The 21,606-nt window shown below is 36.5% G+C and overlaps 2 protein-coding genes across 3 annotated transcripts; one reads left to right on the plus strand and one right to left on the minus strand.

Moving 5' to 3' along the window:
• The first annotated feature begins 2,820 nt into the window (after positions 1-2,820).
• Positions 2,821-11,171, plus strand: LOC139962982 (chromatin modification-related protein MEAF6-like). Its single transcript, XM_071963425.1, has 6 exons — positions 2,821-2,970; positions 6,279-6,391; positions 6,913-6,997; positions 7,482-7,518; positions 8,353-8,521; positions 8,811-11,171. The coding sequence occupies exons 1-6, from the start codon at positions 2,890-2,892 to the stop codon at positions 8,851-8,853; spliced, it is 528 nt and encodes a 175-aa protein (XP_071819526.1). The 5' UTR covers positions 2,821-2,889; the 3' UTR covers positions 8,854-11,171.
• On the minus strand, positions 10,775-20,568 carry LOC139962976 (osteopetrosis-associated transmembrane protein 1-like). 2 transcript variants are annotated; one of them, XM_071963407.1, is made up of 6 exons: positions 20,187-20,568; positions 18,957-19,059; positions 17,881-18,005; positions 17,099-17,236; positions 16,131-16,284; positions 10,775-12,585 (listed from the first exon to the last, which is right to left on the minus strand). In XM_071963407.1, exons 1-6 carry the CDS (start codon positions 20,553-20,555, stop codon positions 12,518-12,520), a joined length of 957 nt encoding a protein of 318 aa, XP_071819508.1. In that variant the 5' UTR covers positions 20,556-20,568; the 3' UTR covers positions 10,775-12,517. The 2 variants fall into 2 exon arrangements, with proteins under 2 accessions (XP_071819508.1, XP_071819509.1); XM_071963408.1 differs by having other exon boundaries at positions 16,122-16,284.
• Between the last annotated feature and the right edge of the window lie 1,038 nt (positions 20,569-21,606).

The following is a 21,606-nucleotide window of genomic DNA, read 5'->3' on the forward strand; positions in this document are numbered from 1 at the left end:
ATGGGGTCAGCTGTAAGCTACAGGGGTCAAGTAAGTCTAGTGTGTTAGAAACGGACAGTATGCATATTTAAACTAGAAAAATAGGCATTTTGTGTGGGCACACCCCCATCCACCCACTTTTCAACCCCATACAGAGAACAACAAAAAAACAGTAGTTATTTATTAAACCTTGCGTGTAGACCTAATGCACACATAGACCTAATTTTATAACCACAACATGCCACAGAATGCCTCATCATTCTGCGTATAAAATTGTATTTTAATGGACGCCAAATCTCTTTAAATCCTGGATCCGCCACTGCATAATGAGGGGTGTGGTGTGTGGTGGATATGAAAAATACGAAGACCTCTCAAACATTTCTATAGTTGAATTGATATCTTCCTGCAATATTGTTACCATTATAACTTTTCCTACGATTGCTACAAGGCTGGACTCAAGCCTATTTCTCATATAAAAGTGTCTGAAATCATCGACATTAGAGAATGTCACCAAGAATATAAATTTTGTCTTATTATAGAGTTGAAATTTCCATTGTAATTGTTTCAATATGAAAAATACAGAAAGTTGTTATTCTTTTGCGTGTTAGCGTAGCCCTCTATGTACATGGCGATGGTGTCACTGTGTGTGTGTATGTTGTGGGGGGGGGGTGCCAATAATTTTGTTTCCAAAAGGGTGCTGTTTCTATGAATATGTGATTTTATGGTTTTGATGAAGAAATATGACTTAGTAAGTTATTTCTACAGCTTACAGTAAGCCTAACCTGGAGGATATGAGGGGATTGGGAGGGGGGTGGAGGGGGCAGCTTCTGTAACAATAATAATTGTAACAACACTTCTGATTTTATAATTAAAAGCACGTCTTTATTATTTTTAAATAACTGTACATATGTGATAATCAAACGTTCCTTTCTTCATTCACATCTGACTGACTTGTACTAGTTTGAGATGAGTTTCACCGACAGTTTGGGAGAACATTCCACATGGACATGATTTTCATAAAACACTTTTGCTTGTACAAATCTATTTATTTAAGTGTTTATTGAAGATTTTAATAAGGTGATGATTTGGCAATGATATGGTTCTATGTAGAGTAAATAATACATTGAAAATATTATCAAAATAATATAATCTAATTTTTCTCTTGTACTGGGTTTACTGGACTGAGATGGGACTTCTCAAAAGTAAGTTAGGAAATAATATCCTGGAAAGGGTTAGGATGAGGGTCTGTTGGGTGGGGGTGGGGTGGGCGATGGGATCCTACTGACTCATTACATTCTCATAGAAATATAGATCCATCTGGATGGCTCTCCAAAAGTGGGCTTCCATCTCGACACCCCCTCCCATCTCCACACTCCCTGCCATCTCCACACCCCTGCCATCTCCACAACCCCTCCCATCTCCACACCCCTTCTCATCTCCACCCCCTTGTCGCCACACTTCGGTGATCAGTATTCAAACATATATGAACAAGGAGACAAAATAATCAACAAAGAAACTCATTGTCATGAGTCGAATGAACCTTTATATTGATGTCTGTATATATAAGGTCAGGACCTCAATGGATATCCCCAAGAAAGTGCCTGATTAATTTCCATCTTTATCCTAAACTGTTTCTTATTCGATTAAAACACGATAGTATTTATTTGATTGGCTACTATAATAAATTGCCAGGTAAGATTGAAATGAATGAATATGACTGAATTTTCAAGCTGATCAACAAGACGAGACTCAAAAGATTGACCAGCAAACAGAAATGAACCGTTTTAAGGAGTACAACTGCGCATTTGCTAGTTATACTTCCGGGTTACGACAAGTGCTATAACCACACACAACAAGAGGTGCATTCCTACATGAGGTACTGCTCCTACATGGCAGAGAATGTGATCCGTTACGCAGCTTCCTTTCCAGTTGAGTTTGATCAATTATTGATGCCATAAACTAATTAAATACGTGTTCGAAGCGTTGAATTTAGAAGACAAATCCAGAAGGATGCCATAGTTTGAGTTTGATCAACTGCATTTTGTAGTAAAATTCGATAGATTTGGTTAAAATTGGCAACCAAACACACACAAACTGATTTAAATTGATGGTTTTAATGATTGATTTCTTGTGTTTTTATCTGGCAACATATCGTGAATGGCAAAGAAAGACTTTAGGCACAAAGCGAGTTTCGATATCTTTGTGGATCACTGTTATCGATCCAGGTTTTATTTCTTTCCAACATTTGACGTTATTGAAATGACCAGGAAAAGGATCAAGGGAAACATGGTCTTTTCGCTTTTGAAATTGTTCGCAATTTTCGTACGTATTTATCGAATGTTGATAACTTTTCAAGTTTTTCTGGCAAATAAAGAATGACGTCATTACGGCGTAGCCTATGAGATAAAATGCTCTTTGCTTTCTTTAAATGTGTGAGCAATTTATCGAATGGAGAGGATAATTCCACTGAAGCGAAAAGTACTACGGTACTTTTAATTAATTAGGCAATATGTTTAATTCCTTTGGCCTTTGAGAAAACTGTAATTCGGTCGAAGATATCTTTAACCAATTTAAGGCATTGTTTAATAAGGAAAAAATATTTTAAGTTTGGAATTAAAATTCAAAATAGTTTTCCATAAGTCAAGGTATGCGAAAATTCGCTTAAATTATATTGTTTTCCTTAGTTGATTCAGTTATATTTGCTTAAAATGGTAATAGTCTGACTTATTTCATTATTAGGATACCCCATCACACTTCATTTTGGCAAGTAACCATGCTGTACCCGTGCTGTACCATTTCTTGACCGCAAGCTTTGAATTTCATTGGTTCTTGTATGCTGTTTTCGAAACTGTTTCTATTGGACAATCAATAACAGATCATGACGTCACCAATCTGACGTCATGAAACAAAATGTCGTCGAAGTCGCAGCAACTACAAACTGACACTCGAACAGAATTGGCCGAATTGGTCAAACGTCGAGGGGAGATTGCGGTATGCTACGATATATTGTGAAATACTTAATTACTTCTCGAAAGGAATACATTCTTATCTGTGTGTTATTGCCAAAATTTCCAATTTTGCTGTGTTAACGTTGCCCGCGGAATATATTTTGCAAGTAGGAAACAACCTATGCTTAGACGCGTGCATAATAAATTATACACAACCACTATACATACGGAAACGGTATCAGAGATTCTGTAGTGTTGTGTTAGGGTTGTTATTTAGGTGCAGATATGCCTATGCGTAATGACATAATTTCACCTTTATAACTACGGGTTCCTGGACGTTATGTATATTATTGACACAATGCTTTGTGCTTTTAATGGCTATATCTGTTGCTATTCGTGGTCAATTTCTATGGCAAAATTTGCGTAAGATAAAGGTAGCAATTCTAGGCTAGGTGTAAGTGAAGTGTGCTGCACTGGCGCCATATTTGAAATAGGCCCAGGCTAAAGTATGGCGCTGGCAAGTGACATGTTTTATTGCAATCAATGATCTTGAGATGGTGTGACGTTAGTGACTTAGTTGAGGCTTACACATTTTCCTGTACATGAAGTAATTACCCAAATGTAGAATGAAGGTACTTCCTAGTTACTCAGTATCAGTTTTCACCAGATTTATATGAGCAATTATGTCAAATCTGTTCTGTTTTGAACTTTTTTGCCTTTGTAGATGTTCATGCTCAATTGACCTGTGATACACAATTAGCACATTTTCTATCCCCATGCTTGAGGTGTGGAATTTCCATGCCCATTTAAGAGGGTGCCTTCTGTTTGCGTAGCATTTGTCATTGTATCAAGTGGAAGTTGTGTTGGAACATGATCAGCTGGGGGTGAAGGAATCTGTGCTGCAATAATATCAGCATTTCGGGGGGGATGGTTGGCAGAAAATGGATTGAAAAATTATCAAAGACTGGGAAGAGGGAAGGGAGATTAAAAAGAAATCTGTTGAGATTCATAATCTACTTTCCATCAAGTGAAAAGCAACGTTTAACCTTACGTATGTTGTAGGCTCATCATTGTTACAAGCCCCTGGAAAGCCAACCCTGAAATATTTACCAATGATATTTTTTGTATGGTGGATAAGGCCAAAAGGTTGATCAGTTTTACAACTAAATAAGCATTCCATAAATTTTTAAAAGTAAAGTTCAAACAAATTCTGTTACAGAGAGGATAAGAGTATGGTCCATTTTAGTTTCTCATTATGAAGTCTACTAGACTTGTGTCTCTGTGAGTTACTGACGCCACACACAGTGAAACCTTGTATACATTGCAGTTGCATCTATCTAGCAAACTCCCATTGACATTGTTCATTGAAGAAATACTGCGTCACAATTTGAACTTGCTCAAGTTCACATTCACTACTGCAGTATTGCAGATCTATTTATAACATTAGGCTAGATATTTCTACGTAGAGTATGTATGGCTGGTTAAATGGGTATGTAGACTATCAAAGAAAATTGAAGCAAGAATGGAAGAAAATTTGTCACATACTGTAGACATTTAGTATGTACGTACGTTTTTGGCTTAAAACCGGATTTAAAAAATTTAGATCTGACCTGTCTTTACTTCAGCCTGTGGAACCTGTGCAGCCTTAATTGTAGTAAACAACCCGCCCCCCCCCTCCCCTCCATATGGAGCCGAACAGAATTTCCCGACTGATTTTCTGTGGGTTTCTTGTCAGTGTACAGTTATACTGTCTCCCACTCCAAAAATAACTTACATAATCTCTTTTTGTTATTCATTACAAGGTATTATGGGGTTAAGACCTGGCATGGGCAGTCATTAAGCCTATGTTGATATTAAACTTAAAAAAGTAAAACCACAATATATTGAAGATCTAGCAGTAGTCAGTCATTGATTGACTCATAAAGTTTGACAGTCTTTGCCATATTTGAGTGATATTTGACATCATTGTCAACGGCTGTGCTGTATGTTGTCCTGTAGGGATACAGTATTTATTCCTTGGGAATTGTTTGTTAGGCTTGCAGAAAATAGTAGTAACTACTTTGTGACTCTAACTTGAATCTACATGCCAGAGAATAACATTCTTGCTCTGAATAGTAAATTCAGTACTTGACCATGAGACTAGGTAAGGTACCAGCACCTAAAACATGATGCCAAATGTTGTCAGATGTATTATCCACATCAAAGTTGGCATTCATAATATAATTTTATTATAATATTAAATTTTTTATATAGCCCTTTCTACCAGCGATAGGTCTCAAAGCGCTTTACATACGGTATATTACCCCTGGTCAATGATAACCTGTCCCAGAGACAATCCCTCCAGACGACTGCAGTTATATACTGCGCCCAATGACAAGTTACCTCACAGGTACCCATTTAACCCCTGTGTGGAGAGAGGCAAGTGAGATAAAGCATCTTGCCCCAAAACACAACGTAATGAACTAGGTAGGAATTGAACCAGCAATCCTTGGATACGAGTCCGACGCCTTAGCCAATTGGCCACCACACTCTCAAAACATGTACCTTATTCAAAATCTTCAAAATTAGATGTTAATTCCAGCATAAAGGTGTTTTAATTTCCATACATTTTCTTGCCAAGCAAAGAAAAACATAATCAGGATTTTTCGAAGAATCAGTAAATATTTGGATAACAATTTGGCATGAAACATGCTGTCAACATTTGAAAATGCATGAAACATTTGTATGTTGTTGTGGAACTATAAAGGTCTTTGACTTATCAAAAATAGTGCTGTGCAGGAACGTTAAAAATACTGTTTGCGCATGGCCTTGATGCGAGTGCAACTAGTGGCATGGAGAGAATTAAGGGTAAGGTGCAGGGAGCAGCCAGCCCCCCGGCATGAGCACATCCCTGCCACGGGGACAAATCTAGTGTTGACATCTTGTTTGGTGATTTGGAATGTTGGAAATTTTGGTTTCACTTGTAGTACTATTGAAAATCCTACAGTTCAAAGTGTACAGCAATATTTAAACCTTTGCATCTGTGAGCAATTTACCCATTTTATGCCACAGATTGCTATGTGTTCACCTGGTTAATTATACCATATTGCGCATTAAAAAAATGTTTACGCCTCCGAGGTAAATGTTCCCCCTTTTTGTCGGTACATTTTGATAGTTTAAAAATAGTGATGTTTTTTCTGTTGTCTGTCATTGTCAATGTAACCATCATCAGCATTTCCCGACCAAAGTACCAAACTAGTACTGATTTAAAGGTACAATGTAATCAATGGGGAAACTTTGGTCAGTCCGGTTCAAATCATACTGCCCTCAATTACCCACCAATGTAATGTGTCTCTTTATCTTTATTCACAGGAAACATTGGCAAATTTGGAAAGACAGATTTATGCATTTGAAGGTAGCTATTTAGAAGACACTGCCCTCTATGGTAACATCATCAGAGGATGGGATCGATACTTAACGAATAAGTGAGTAAATGGAGGTTTGCTTAAAAGGTTCCCGGGGTCAGTTACGGGGCTCAAGGAATAAAGGATGGAGAATAAGGATGTATTCTCATACTAATAATATATTTTAGAAAAATATAATTTAAAAAGGTGGGCAGGGGGAGGGGGGGGCTAGTGACATTAATATCCCCCTGGGTCCGAATTGGCTTGCAACACCACTGCAAGGTGCTATCAATGTGATTGTAACCAATCCTTAAGATTCCATCATAACCAGTTGGAAAGATTTGTAAATACTGCACTGTATAACCCAATTTGTTTTCCAGTGTCATTGAAGTGATTTCCTGCAGCAGTTTCTTCTTTAATGTCCCGTGTGGGAGAAGTTTGATTCAAAGTATCATTTTCTATATAGCCTTCTGAAGTTCTCCATAATTGTTTAAGGTGAAAACTTCTGTAAAATAAATATGATGTAATGTTGAGCAACTTGCACACTACCATCTCACCTTGAAAATGTGCTCGCACTCACATATATGCCTTCTTCCCTGCAGAAATACCAATAGTAAAACCGATAAACGGAATAGAAAGTTCAAAGAGGCCGACAGATTGTTTTCAAAGTCTTCCATAACGTCACAGGTGAGTTTGGTAGGTCAGGCAGCCATTTTGTAGTTTTTTGGTCACCAGGAAATCCTTTCAAGTCATTGTTTAATGATGAGGATCATCATAAAGGCACCTATGTTAACTTGACTTAAAGGGCACATCGATTGTTGCCGTTGGTGATAGGTGATGTTTAAGAGCATAATGATGGCAAGTTGCCTCTTTGGTGAACATTGTCAGTCAATTTGATGCCAGGCTGTAATAGCTGAAATCATCACATAGACTCAAAGAGCTCACAATATTGCTTCAAGACATTGACTCACAGTCAACAACTGTTATATTACTTTGAAAGGTAGCAAACCAAATGTACCCAGACAGTTTTTGCTGTAAATGCGGTATAAATTCTTTCATTCTCTGTTACGTTGTCTTTGTGAGCGTTGACCCTTTACTATAAGTTTTTATCACATAACACGTAATTCTGAGGCATAATCCCTCTCATCCTGTCGCATCTCTTTCTCGGCAGGCATCTTTGGGCATGACAGAGTCGCAATGCGAAAAGAGTGAGTGAATACATGTATTACTTTGGCTGTAACGGTATTAATCAGTAGGAAGATCTTTTTTCAATGCGTAACAACGTCGGACGATAGTAAACAGAGCCAGAGTTCTCAGTCTGCTGGGGAATAATTAAGTGTCCACATTTTGCATGTCAGCTGTGAGATTTATCCATTTTGCTTCCAATGAATCTGTCAATATTATATGGTCGTACATGGTATAAACAACTGCTATACATATTTGTTTATAGTTAAGTACAGGTATTGTAGTGCTTATATTCATTACTGTAAGGCTCCCCACACCCTAGCCCTAGCCCTTTAGCTGATAACAGTTCAGAGAAAAACTGAAGAAGTGGGGGACCCAGAAGAGGAGAGGGAATGACATGGGATAGGATGGGGTAGGGGATGTGGGGTGGCTATTGGGGAAGGGTATGACTTTGGGGGATGGGAAGGTGGGAATAGAGAAAGGCAGGATTGGGAAGTGGACAGTAAAAACATCAGCAGGATCTGCTAGGGATGAAGTCTTGTTTGAGTGATCAGACACATGTACACTAGCTCACACTTTTACATACGGGAAGACAAATTTTGCGGTGATGATTTGTTCCATGATTTTCCCTTTTATTCCTTCTACATTTCATTTTAAAGTCTGTTAGCACTTTTTACACATGGTTATGTATTTTCCCCATACATGCAGTGTGTGCACCTGTTCCGCGAAAAATACGGTTTTTATTCCTTTTTCGGTACACCGATCATTAATTTTGATTATACCATTCAGCCTTAAATCCGAATAGTTAGTACTGTCAGTGTACATGTATATTTGTTTTTCTATCGGCTTTTAAACAGAAGAGCCAAAGGAATCATTAAACATAGTCGAGAATCCCTCCTCAAGGTCCGAGGCAGAGACGGGTGACAGCCAGAATGAAACCGATTTGCCATCAGTACACGAAAAGCCTTTATCCCAAACTTCCAAGTCACACAAAAGCAAAAAGAGGAAAAGCAAGAATCGGCACAGGTGAGTCGCTGTGTAGTAGTAATCACCGCCCTGTCTACTTGATACCTGGGTCTGTGTTTTGTTTGGAATTCAGCGAATTGGTGCTCTCTGTCATGTGGACGTTTGACCACTGCTAGCCTTTGCTTGTATCCCACTCTCAAATTGCATTTTACCATTTGGTTGTCTGACTGTAAAATTGTGATCCTCAGCAAGAGTTGCTGTAACCATAACATAAAAAAAAATTCCATTTTCAAAGCTTTTCTTTTGAGTCCTTCAATAAGGTTTTCGTTAACTCTTTTCCAACCAACAGGCTGGACAGAATGAAGAAAGCCAAACACTCTGAAGAGTCGTAAAATCATCTTGCAGCCGTCATCGCCAGCATCCCGCTGATCTCATTGGCCCAGGACCAAAGAGGAGATAACTTCTCTGTTCAAAGAGGATTAAATTTCTATCACTCTGTCGATGAGTTATGTACAGGGATTGTGTACCGAACAATGTTGGAGACCACAACGAGGTGCTAGTGTTAACAACTTCCTCGCCTCGGGAATCACCAACAATGTTGATGGGTATGATGATGTCATTGTTCCCTGATGGTAACATAAGGTCTTGTCACATGGTCAAAACTGACCTTAAGGGGTCGCTTGAAGAATGAACAACACAGAGTAACGCCTGCAGTGATGGCCTGCAATTGTACAGTACTTTTGTCGTAAGAACAAATGTCTAAAATGTTGATCCTTGTCGGAGGTATTTCAATTGCCAATCGGGTGTTATTGTCAATGTCGTGAAAACTAGAAAGTTTTTTATAAAATGTCGAGAGGCGTAGACAAGTTTTGCCCTCGTTGAGAATTGTGCCTCTACTATAAGTTATCCTGCTACTGGCTGGGCAAATGAGTTTGCCTATCCCAGTTAGCTTCTGTAAGTCATGAAGGAGGTGGGTTTTATTCAAACTGGATCAAAAGAAAAATTTGAAAAGTACCAAATGATCTTTTACTTGTCTCTCTTTAAAGACTAAAGTAACTTATCAAAAGAATGACCCTGAATCTTCCAGTCAATAAACAGCTGTCAGTGAGGCATTGCAAATGGACAACAGGTCTAGTTTTGTGCAGAACAGCAAAGTGAAAGCTGTGAACTACTTTCAATTAACTCATAATTCATATTTAGGAATTCATAGAAATACCAAATTTAATGACAGAATATCGATCGCACAAATTTTGGTGGTCGGCTCTACCAACGTTTGTTTCTGTTATGTTGATTCTAGCATCTGTCTCAATTCTTTGTCATGGTACGGCTCTGGAGTAGCAGACACTAGCAATTTTTTATAATGCCTGGCATTTTGTGACCCTGGGTGATCGGCTGTAGCAGTATTAGTAACATTGTGATTTTATGACTCTTTAAATTGGCCGACTGTAGCACTTTTGTGTCTATCTGTTAGTTCACAACTCTGGGTTGCCGACTCTGGGGAATTATTTTGATCGTTCAGTTTAAAACTCTCGGTGGTCGACTCAAGCAGTTGTCATAGTGCTTGTCATTTTATCACTCGGAGAGGCCGACTCGGCTCAACACGAATTGGTTCGAAATGGTTGGATGGTCGACTCTAGCAATGTTCAAAGTGGTGTCATCATTTGCTCGATGGAATTGATCTTAAATTGCTCTTAATCGCCATGTTGCTCAAATATTGACAAAAGTTATGTACCCATGGAATGCTAAGTGTGAAGAAAAAAGAAGTCGGTGTTGAAGTTGTAACTATAAATATAAATAACAAATTTATGTTCATTTTTATCCTGGTGGGGGTTATCATCGATCCATTTGTCGACAGTAACTGTGAAGTAAATTCTTTCTAGTTCAGGGTTTTCGAATGTAATCGTTGGTCAAATTGATGTCTGTGACTTCCTGTGTCGTCTCGCACAGTTAAATATTTGTTAGTGCCAGGGGGTTACAAGTATATTGATATCTCTTTGAGACAATTCTTTGAAATATCAGCTTCCATAGGAGAACAGGTGAGAAATGTCAGTGACCTTTGACATTAGTTTTATCAGTAATTAATTAATAACATACTCAACAGAGCCATAACAGATTTGTAGTGCAGAATTCATGATGGATAACTGATCATTTTTCACCTTACAATGACATCAGTTTCAAATGTTTTGTCTCTGTCACTGGTGTATTATTTACCCTATTGCTCCTATTAAATCGTAGTTCTCAAAAGCTACCATGTAAATACAAATTTTCGCTGTGTATCATAATAATAAATAAAAAACAAGGAACATAAAATAATATTTTATTCTTGCTGTATTTCTCAATAAATTGTGCATATATACAAATTTTGTTTTTGTATTTACATTTCTTTGGATGTTTGTAATTATAACTTTTCTGTTGTTTTATACTATAAAATATTAACTCTTTAAATGAAAAGTTATAAATGTAAAAATAAATCATAAAAAGAGAAAACTTACAAAGGGAATTGTGGACAAATATATGAACAATGTCTTGAGAGGGAGGGAAGAAACCTAGCAAAATGAGAGTAACATTTAGGGGGAGGGGTGGTACAAGGTGTTATGCAAGCTGACCCCAGAGGTGCAAAGCCATGTCGGTGTGGTTTTCCTGGTATCCAGAACTTTTATCAGCTTCAAATAAACAGGAACGTGGAGGTAGATGTGAGTAAATTATGCTGGTGGCTGGTAATGTCATTTTACCTCAATCTTTGCAAAAGAATTCAGCAGGTTTTTTGTACTCCGTGAGTTGGATCTCCATGTAAACTTTGAAAATCATCCAACCTTTAGCCTAACCTTAGAGTCATCATTTTTAGAGTTTTTTCAGACTTTAACCACTGTGGAGGTCAAAGATCATTTGAGGTCTACAGAAACCAAGTTTGGTTGTATATCAGTAAGGTGGCTCCATACACCATGCATGGTGGATTTACATACTAAATATGAAGTTCATGAAAGCTTTACTTTTCAATAAGGATTTACTTTATATCACATTTTGATCCCAGATGACCTAGTAAAATGAGGGATCTTGTAATCACAGATGAAACCACACATAAAGTATGGAGTTAATCCATCATGTCCTTTTGAATTTATACAAGCCATGAAAGATAACATAAATACATACACACACCACCCTCTCACCATTGCACTGATTTCTTTTTGAATCAGAAATTGTCATTCCAAAATTTGATGTTTGCGACGCAATGATAAGTACTCATTGCAGCACCATTTGTAAAAAATTAAGAGTTTCTAAGACCAAAACTGGAAGAGTCTGCTGCTTCTATGGCCGTCTTAAGGATAAACATATATTACATATTACAAGCCACTTTAGAAATGACGGTTTTAGTAAAGGAAAACAGCATGGACCATAAACAGTCTTTTTACAGATGAAGAAAAATGTGATGGATCATTCATATATTAAAAAATTTACTGGACGATTGATTTTATCAAATAATTCCATATGGATTATCAAAAATAGAAATTATCCATTTTAGCATTCAAAATAACGTCATCAGTGTCGAATGAAGTCACTGTTACGATCGCCAAAATGATCTATGGATTCTTGTCCGGCTCTACAAAAGATACTTCGTGGGGTATCCCGAAGGAGATTAAAAGTTAACCTATACACAGAATTCTCTTACAAAAGTTCACAAACTCAGTTCTATATTAAAGAGTATTCCAATGTTTTTGACATTGACAATTAAAGCAGAACTGGTTGCAACTGGGACAACCTGAAATTTTCTCCTCAAGTTTGTATTTAGGGATCATAAAAACAGCAAAAGAGTGCTGCTTGGTGCTTACAACCGTTCAGCTGCCACAGGAAGTGGTTTCAATCACCACTTCTTATATTCTACTCAAATTCCTCTCGGTTTCAAACGGCTAAAAAGTAGTAAATAAGGGACGATGAGTCGACTGTTCGAAGAATGATCGATAAATTCCTTTGAACAACTTGCTTTTTAGAGAAACATAAACTCAAAGAAATATTGCACTCAAAAAAAAAAAACCTACAAAGCTTCTACTCAGAGGAAATTTATCTTCTGTTGGATCCAAAAGAACTGACGGTTTTCCGTTTCTTCATCGATACAGATAGATCGGCCTCTGAAATAAAAAACAGAACGTATGCAGTGATATACTGAGATATCTTAATGAATATGTGATGACATGCATAGGGTTGTTCCCAGCCTAGCCTGGTGGTTTAAAATAGTTTTCCAGATACACATTTACATACTTCTCCACGGTCCATAAATTAAGGTATTTTTAATACATGTCTATTGTTGGAATATAATGTCTAGAATTAGAACTATAACTCGAGCAGGACGCATTGAAAGCTAACCAGACCTTAGTTGGAGGCGATCCCTATATAGCCACTCGTTCCATTCCTGCACTGAAGGGTTTCATCAAACTCAGAAGTCACAGTACACCTTGCTTAACTATCCAACCAGGGATAATACCCCAGTTTTATTCAAAAGCTAATGCAACAATATCTATTCAAAAATCCTCCTACTTTGTTCTTATGTTGAGCTGAGCTGCCTTTTAGGTTTGTTTCGTTCTGCCTCTGATATCTATGATCAGTAGCCAAGTGTTGTGTTGTGTTGTGGAGTGTTAGCTCAGTGAGTAACGCCGGTGCCTTTCAATCATAAGTGCCGAGTTGTATTCACTCCCAGATTAATGTATGTCATCCAGTAACAGAGTTGTTGACAATTGACAATTCATAGACGTTAAATATGAATCTAAGAGACTGACTTTGGTCAGCTTGCGGCTTTGATAAGCCAATGAGGCTTCTTCGCGAGTTCCTGCTTGCAGGAGGATCTAAAATACACACATACATACATACTAGCACTTGCCCCATATTGAACAGTTATTTACTAATGTGCCAACAGCATGTCAACGGCTGTTTCACTCTTTGGGGCAAACTTATTCCAGATAATTTGTATATTTGTGTATTTATTTGTTTCATCACATTTTACAGTGTGAAGGGAAGTCTCATATAAAGCCTGCAAGGCTTAACAAAGTAGGAGACTCCCCAAAAAGAAAAAAGGGAGAAAAACTTAAGAATAGAAAAAGAAAAGTTACTAGTAGCATCTACAATGATGAAATAATCGAAATGAATGCTAATTGAAATTAATATTCTTAATAAACAATTCTAACAATCTTTATCATGATCTTAATCACAAACACACACAAGAATAAATCCATCAATAGTGAGAAATAATTTCAGTTTGGAGATTCCTTTTGAATACAGAGTAAGAAGGCTTATTCTTAACATTATCTTGGAGATTATTCCACGTTTTTATGGCACGAATACGAGGGCTTAAAGAACCCATAGTACTTCGATGGGATAAAACATGTGCGTTATTACAATGGCGTGTTTGATGGTTGTGGATTAGTCTATTACTATAAATAAAATCTTTAAAAGCCTTGGGTAGCAATCCATTCCATGCTTTATATGCAAATGTTGCAAGCTGGACTCTTATAATATCATTTAGTTTTAATAAATTTAATCTTTTGAATAGGGGGCTGGTATGATCACGTGGTGCAGCATGTGAAATATGGCGAATAGCTCTCTTCTGGAGGACACAAAGGTGATTAAGATTTGTAGAATAGGTTCCTGACCAAATAGTCGTGCAATAAGTTAATTGGGGTAAAATCAGAGTTATATACAGTGTTCTTTAAATCCCTAATCACTAAACTTCAGAATGTCCAACGCACCTCTGCTCGCATCATTGTCAAGCGTAAGAAGTATGACTCTATCACATCGGAACTCATTGCTCTTCACTGGCTTCCTATACAACAGCGCATTAAATTCAAAGTTCTCCTTCTTGTGTACAAAGCTCACCATAAACAGTCGCCATCCTACATATCTGACTTACTACAGCTGCAAGCACCACGCAGACAGCTTAGATCATATATATCTTCTCCTCACTTTATCGTGCCCAGAACCCGTGCTGTGTCATTTGCAGATCGCTCATTCTCCTGCTATGGACCAAAAGAGTGGAACACTCTTCCAAATCACATCAAGGATGCTCAGACTATTCATATTTTCAAGAAACTGCTCAAATGTTATCTTTTTTCAAGAAGTGTATTGTAATTAATTTCATGTAACTGTCTTGAGCGCCTTTGAACAACTTTTGTTGATTTTGGCGCTATATAAATTTTTCTTCTTCTGATTTCTGAGTATATTTGGAGGTAAATAATGTTTTAATTTGCATATAATACCAGTATTTCTAGCCACTCTGTTACAGACTGCTGATATATGATCACGCCAAGAAAGTTTATTGTCTATGTGTACACCCAAGAACTTAGTAGTGTTAACCCGATTAATAATTTTATCATTCATGGTAATATTGTGATCCCATCTGAATGAGTGACTAGCATTAAACACCATATAACTAGTTTTTTCTATGTTAAGAGATAATTTGTTTGCTGAAAACCAGCTGGAAAATTTAGTTAGTTCAGTAGAAACAGTTTTATGTGATGAGAGTAGATTTTGGGAATCCAAGAAAATATTTGTGTCTTCGGCAAATAATATTGTTTTAGCAATATCGGAGACATTAACGATATCATTGACATAAATTATGAATAGTAATGGACCTAGTATAGAACCCTGAGGAACTCTGCAAACGATTTTAGCAAGTTCAGATTTAGAATTTTTATATAAAGTGTACTGGTATCTATTTGAAAGATAACTATCTAGCCAATTTAGGGTTGTTCCACTAATACCATAAAAAAAATAATTTACTTAGTAATATTTTGTGATCGATGGTGTCAAAAGCTTTGGATAGGTCGAGAAATACGCCTACACAGGTATTATTCTTATCAAGACTATTATAAATATTATTGACTGCATCTGCTAAAGCTAATTCTGTAGAATGGTCAGGACGAAATCCGTACTGCTCGTTATTAAGAATATTATATTTACATAAAAAACTGTATATACGATTAAACATTAATCGTTCAATAATTTTGGAAAAGACTGACAATAAAGATATAGGGCGGTAATTCTCAAAATGACTGGGGTCTCCTTTTTTAAAGATTGGTTTTACCTTTGCTATTTTAAGCTTATCCGGAAAAATGCCAGTGTTAAAAGAAATATTGCAGAGATGAGTTAAAGGCTTTACAATGTATGGGATTACTTGTTTGATAATACCTGGCTCAAAGTCATCATAGCCTGCTGCTTTGTTTGGTTTCACATTTGTGTGAGCAACTTTTAAAACTTCTTCTACTGTTACTGGATATGTAAATATGGAATGGCATACCTTTTCATTATCATGTAAAAAATGTTCCGCTTTTAGTTTAATATTAATCTTGCTAGCGAGATTATAACCAAGATTTACAAAGTTTTTGTTAAAGTTGCTAGCGATACCATTATCATTGCTAATTTCGCAATCATCATTTTTAAATATTGCTGGATATGATGAGTCTTTACAGTTTTTATTGAGAATTTCATTAATTGTACTCCAAGTATACTGTTTACGTTGTTTCTACTCTGCTTGAATTTATCATAAAAGTATAATCGTTTGGAATATCGTATAACATGGTTTAATTTATTACGGTACATTTTGTAAATAGACTTAGTATGTTCAGTAGGATTCTTTAAATAACATAATATAACATAACATAATAATAAAACACACATTTTCTACCTAAGATGACTCTCTTCCTGGTGATGAACATTGCAAACAAGTAGAAGAGGACGGGGAGAGAGCAGCAGAAGACGGAGATCGATACCACTGACGTATAGTTTGTTGTATGTTCGGTGCAGTGAACCTGATTCCACTGTTGCCTGGTAACATTCATCTGAAATGATGGAAAAATGTAAATGAAAGTGGCATAAGAAAAGAAAATAGAACAGAAAAATTATTTAATAATATTATAAATAAATAGTGTCAAAGAAAGTTAAAAGGGCAAATTAAGTATTTGCCTGATGATCATAGATGCATCTGTATGATTTTAAAGTAGTAGTTGGTCACCCATTTATCGTATTTAGTTTAAATAATCTCAACAAAGCAGCGAACGGAAAATTTGAAACGCAAATTAACAAGTCACGAAAGGTATAAAAAAAGGCTGTGGCTATTCTTACGACTAGTCGCAACAATTATTTATAAACTATTCTTACGACAAAGGCGAATTCAAGCGCAGTAAAGTAAATAAAGCAACTGCGCATGTAGTAGGGGTAACCCTAACCCTAACTTTAACCCTAAACCCCAATCCTAACCCTAACACTAACCGGAAATTATTGTTACTCCTGTTCGTAAAAATAGTACTCCTATCATAAAAATAGCAACTGCGCATGCGTAATCGGAAATTATTCTTACGAATAGTCGTAAGAATAGCCACTTTGATAAAAAAAACTGCAGAGTTGTTAGCATTGCAGTACAATACACAGTGAAAAATTTAGAAAAGTTAATCTAAAAGACTTCCTTAATAAAAATTGTGTGTGGTAAAGCTTAAGTGATGATTAACTTCTTTTACAGTTCTTGCTTTTTTATGTTTATTTAGATTTTGCTTGATCAGTTAAGTGGTATCTGGGATTTGCAGGAGGGAGGAAAAAAGGACAGAAAAGGGACTTGGAGGGTCAGAGGAAGGAGATAAAAAATCTTTTAATTGTTACCATTTCAACAAGATCCATACAAAGGCTCCCAATTGATCCCATCTGTCCATAGAACTCATTTAGATGGATGTAATTTTTTCTGCACTTTTGACAAAGAGTTTTATTACTGACGATATCTCCACCATAAATGTCTGTATCCTGTTTTTTGGGGGGGAAAAGGAAGAAAGTATCGAGTTCAATCGGTAAAATGAATGTGGTTTTAAGTTAGCAGTCTACTTCGACATTTAATGAATTCACTGTTTGGAATAAAAAAGATACAGCGTTCATTGTGTCCTACGATCGCAGAGAAACTGGCATTGCAAAGGACAAGCAAGTTAGAATTATTTAGGAGAAAATTGGACACATCAAAATGTATAGGATAATTGTAGAAGTTATGCTCTAACAAAACTAAAAATTGGCAAAACTTGTTCTACTGTAGTCACTTCATTTTTGAAATTTATTGACTGGAGTCATGACTTGTTGCAACACATTTGGGTTTCAACCATCATTCAAACTAATCACAAATTTATGTAACTTCTGAAGGGAGATCCAATCATCCAAGCAGACCAATTAAAATAATACCAGTGACTATGAATGCCTCCAAGATGGATGTACCATACGTTACCGTATGGTACCGTATGGTAATGTATGCAAAGTCTGCAAATCGATATGGTTTGTACAACGTAGACATCCAAGTCCCATGAAATGGCTATCAATAATATTAACACTTGTACATGTAATGAACAGCTTAAGGTCAGAGGTGAAGAAAGACACACTACAACATGTTTGATACATTGACTTACCGTATGGTTATATGTCTTGAAACATTCTTGGGTTTGATTGAACAGTATTAGGAACTGTTTGGTATCGTTCGAGAATTCACGGTAATTTACGTCGGGTGGTTCATTCTGGTTCTGCGTAAAGCAATCTAGATTGAATTAGATAACAGATAGAGATTGAAAAGTCAACTTTTATATTTAAGGCCCCGTTATTAACACAAAACATTTATACACATACTGTACAATAATGTCGATGAAATCATTTCATTTAGAATGAGAAAAGACTAGTTTACCATTTCATAACTTACTGATAATAGTAGGTTTGTCCATAAGGTTAGATGTCCTAAAGCTATAAAAAAATATCTTTATTCTCACACAATATTTATAAAAATCCCAATGTAATTCCCATCAAACATAATTTTTGTAATAAAAGTCCTGTATATGTTCCTACTGTAACTTAATCACATGTGAGGGATGATCATTTAAGAAATGAATTGATTTAACTCAACAGGTGGTGAATCCAAAGCATAATATTACTAATTCTTCTTGACATTTTTGACACTTCACAAGTACTGTACAGTTTATTTCTTTTAAGTAAATCATTCATCCCATTACAAATTCTCCAATTGATGACAATGAAAACTTACGAGACGATTAATTTTCAGCGACAGAGAAGTTTTGTAAAACAAAAATTTTTTAAAATGATTAGACACCTCCACAAAAGGTAGTCTGCTTTCTCTTCTCAAATGTCAACAGGTGAAACTTGGTATATCAGTACATGAACAAATTCTAAAACTGTAAACCGATGGAATTGGAAGGTGGATTCTAGTAAAGACAGTAGCAGCAGAAGAGTAGGTACCCAAGTCCTTTTCCTTGTACAAATGTAAAAGGTACAGTACTGTAAATATATGTTGCTTGGGTAGAACATTCCTTAACAATAATACAAGAGCTTTATCCTCTCTTTCCATTGTGTGATCTTTTACTAAAAATGGATTTTCAAAGCTTGCTCAGATTTTTTCTATATCGTTAGTTAAACAGCACATCTTTTTTATTATTATGAAGTCCATATTTACTGTAGGGAATAGGGTACTTCAACTTACTGTCACAATTGCCATCCATCCAGAGGTCCATAACAAACGTATTCATCTTTTGCACGATCTGAAGAATATCCGAATTGAGTAATTTATCTCTACAGTCATGATCCTAGAGAAAATAGAGTGAAAAAGAAAAGAGCAGTTTTCATAATGAACAAAAGATAAATACTGAGTGTTATACACAGTACTGTACCTGCCTATTAAAAGTGAAGGTCGTGCCTAAACTCACTCAGTATAGCTGAGGAATTAGGAGCGGTGCCTCTTATAACAATACTATGTGACATATGTTGGGAGAGCCTGTAGGTGAATAAGGAACTTCATGCAAGGAATTTTACTCAATGCAGTTGGGTAACTATGGCCTGTGCTATTCATCAGGGTGAAGTAGAAGACACATAAGGTTATTTAGCCAGCAGCCAAGAAGACCAGGGTTGTTTGGCTGGGCAAACAACATGACCCATTTCCTTAAATTCAAACATTAGTCTAAATAACACAAGTATTATCATAGACTTATTAACCTATAATCAACACATGTAGACTCAGGGAAAGACAGGAAAGAGGGGGTAGTGGTGAGAGAAGAACATGGTAAAATCTCCTCAGGGAAAATAAGTTTCTAGTTACATCTTGGGAGTTTTCAAACTATGTGTTGACCTCCATTGCATTGACCCTATAAGGCTGTATTTACATTGTGGCACTGGAAGAGTAACTTGTGTGCTCTGCATGGGAATGTGAATGAAAGTTTTCAATTTGCAACCACTACCTGCATATTCCAAAGGCTCCTGCCTGAAATTTGGATTTTTCACACCAAAAACCCATTCCATCACACAAAAATGCAAGTTACCAATCCCCAAACAGCAGTAAGAGGCTACACGCTTACTGCCAGTCTGGTATGCAGAAATCGCCAAAACTTCATGTGCTGTTACTAGTAATCTGCCACAAGTTTATCAGTAAAATAACGATACATTGCAATGTAAGCTTACAAGAAATAGAATAAAAGATTGAAAAAATTGCCCCATACAAGTAAAATGTTTAGATGCACATCTGACAACTTCATTCCTATGGCTGGACGAATAAGTGATAACAGTGTAGGCCTAGGCCTAATCGTTTTTACTGCATTACTGTCCACCAGGCTCCTGGGAGAATAACGATAATTTTAAGCCGTCACACTGCAGATAATAATAACAAATACGTTTCTTCACTAACAGTGCAAATTCTTCAATTATTCTTAACGATATTTACCTTCTTTATTTCTTCAACAACGTCAAGAACACCTTGATATTGCTCACCGCATTTTTCACAGAAGGTGACAGGTTTTGCGCTAGTCGATGCACACATTATGAAGTTGGAAGATACATTACTAAATCGTTGTAAGTGTGGGTTGCACGAAACATACCCAGTAGGGTTACTTATCTCAAACGAAGAGAAGTGGTTCTGGGAGTCCAGAGACAACCAGACAATTTCATTACTCATTATGTCTGCAGCCCCTGTTCTAAAACAAGAAAACTGAAACATGAGAAATGTGACACAGTAAACGAAGCATCTTAGAACTGATTCATCTTTCCAGTGAAACAAGGAAAGAGCTGCCATCTCATGATCTGTAACTATCATCGTATGGAACGCCGAAAGGGAATGTATTATGTCGTTTTCTACTACTACTGTCTGCTATCATGTTGTCGTCTCCTTTGATGTTGTTGTCTCATTTAATGTTGTTGTATCCTACAAGGTTGTTGTCTCCTTTGATAATGTTGTCTCCTGTCCGTGCCTGTAACTTGACCACATATATCTCTTTTTCTTAGGTTCAAAGACTTTCGTATGTTCTTCACTGATTTTACAGAGATTTCATCATTTCTGCTTTCATTTTGTTCGTATAACCTAGCCCTACAAGATGGGCTAGTCGGTCTTTCGGTCTGGAAACTCTAGATTTAACGGTCGATAATAATCAATGTTTATCTACTTTAAGAAACCTGGATTATCAATTGAAAATCTTGGATTTTTGGTTGAGATTCAAGTTTTATTCGAAAATCCCGGTTTATCAGTCGAAAATCCTGGTTTAGCGACAATCCAGCATTATCGATCGAAAACCCTGGATTATCGACTGATAAAACTTGATTTTTTATAATCCTATAAACCAGGGTCTTTTCCATTAATTGCATTTGGCTTGCCATACACTGCAGTAGCGAATGTCGCGATAGCGTAATCACATGTTTGATGTATTACTTCTAACAGGGTCTTGAACAAGACTATACTATTCCATAAACTTTGACCAGAACTTTTATGGCTGTTAACAAAACATCAGCGCATTTAGTAAAGCACTGCCACTTTAAGCAAGTCCCTGTCAATTAAATTCTATAATACAACACCTAATTGTATTCTGGTCATTTGATTGGTCAATTGCTCGTTGACTGCATGCAAAATCCGCTTAATTCCACTCTATGAAATAGAACCATAGGTTATACTTTTTCGGTAGCACTTTTTTCAATGGTAAGAGAGCAGAGAAACCTGTCTGTTCAAAACAATCTGTTGCATGAGTGCATTTTACCCATCTTAATATAATATGTTGTATAAAAAAATAATGAATGGTTTCAAAATAATGAATGTTTATGAGTGCAATAGTGCAAATATTTCATGAGTTGAAAGATGTAATTTGTTCCATTCAACT

This window comes from Apostichopus japonicus, chromosome 21, assembly GCF_037975245.1.
Source record: "Apostichopus japonicus isolate 1M-3 chromosome 21, ASM3797524v1, whole genome shotgun sequence".
Classification (NCBI taxonomy): Eukaryota; Metazoa; Echinodermata; class Holothuroidea; order Aspidochirotida; family Stichopodidae; genus Apostichopus; species Apostichopus japonicus.

What these genes read in the sequence shown, in the direction of transcription:
- LOC139962976 (XM_071963407.1), bottom strand. Translation starts at nt 20,555, where the DNA reads ATGATAGTTACAGATCATGAGATGGCAGCTCTTTCCTTGTTTCACTGG. An exon ending in GATGGATGGCAATTGTGACA is followed by an intron (nt 18,006 to 18,956) that starts GTAAGTTGAAGT and finishes AATTCAATCTAG; the next exon opens with ATTGCTTTACGCAGAACCAG. An exon ending in CAGGAAGAGAGTCATCTTAG is followed by an intron (nt 12,586 to 16,130) that starts GTAGAAAATGTG and finishes TTTTTATTTCAG; the next exon opens with AGGCCGATCTATCTGTATCG.
- LOC139962982 (XM_071963425.1), top strand. Translation starts at nt 2,890, where the DNA reads ATGTCGTCGAAGTCGCAGCAACTACAAACTGACACTCGAACAGAATTG. An exon ending in AACGTCGAGGGGAGATTGCG is followed by an intron (nt 2,971 to 6,278) that starts GTATGCTACGAT and finishes CTTTATTCACAG; the next exon opens with GAAACATTGGCAAATTTGGA. An exon ending in AGAGTCGCAATGCGAAAAGA is followed by an intron (nt 7,519 to 8,352) that starts GTGAGTGAATAC and finishes GCTTTTAAACAG; the next exon opens with AAGAGCCAAAGGAATCATTA.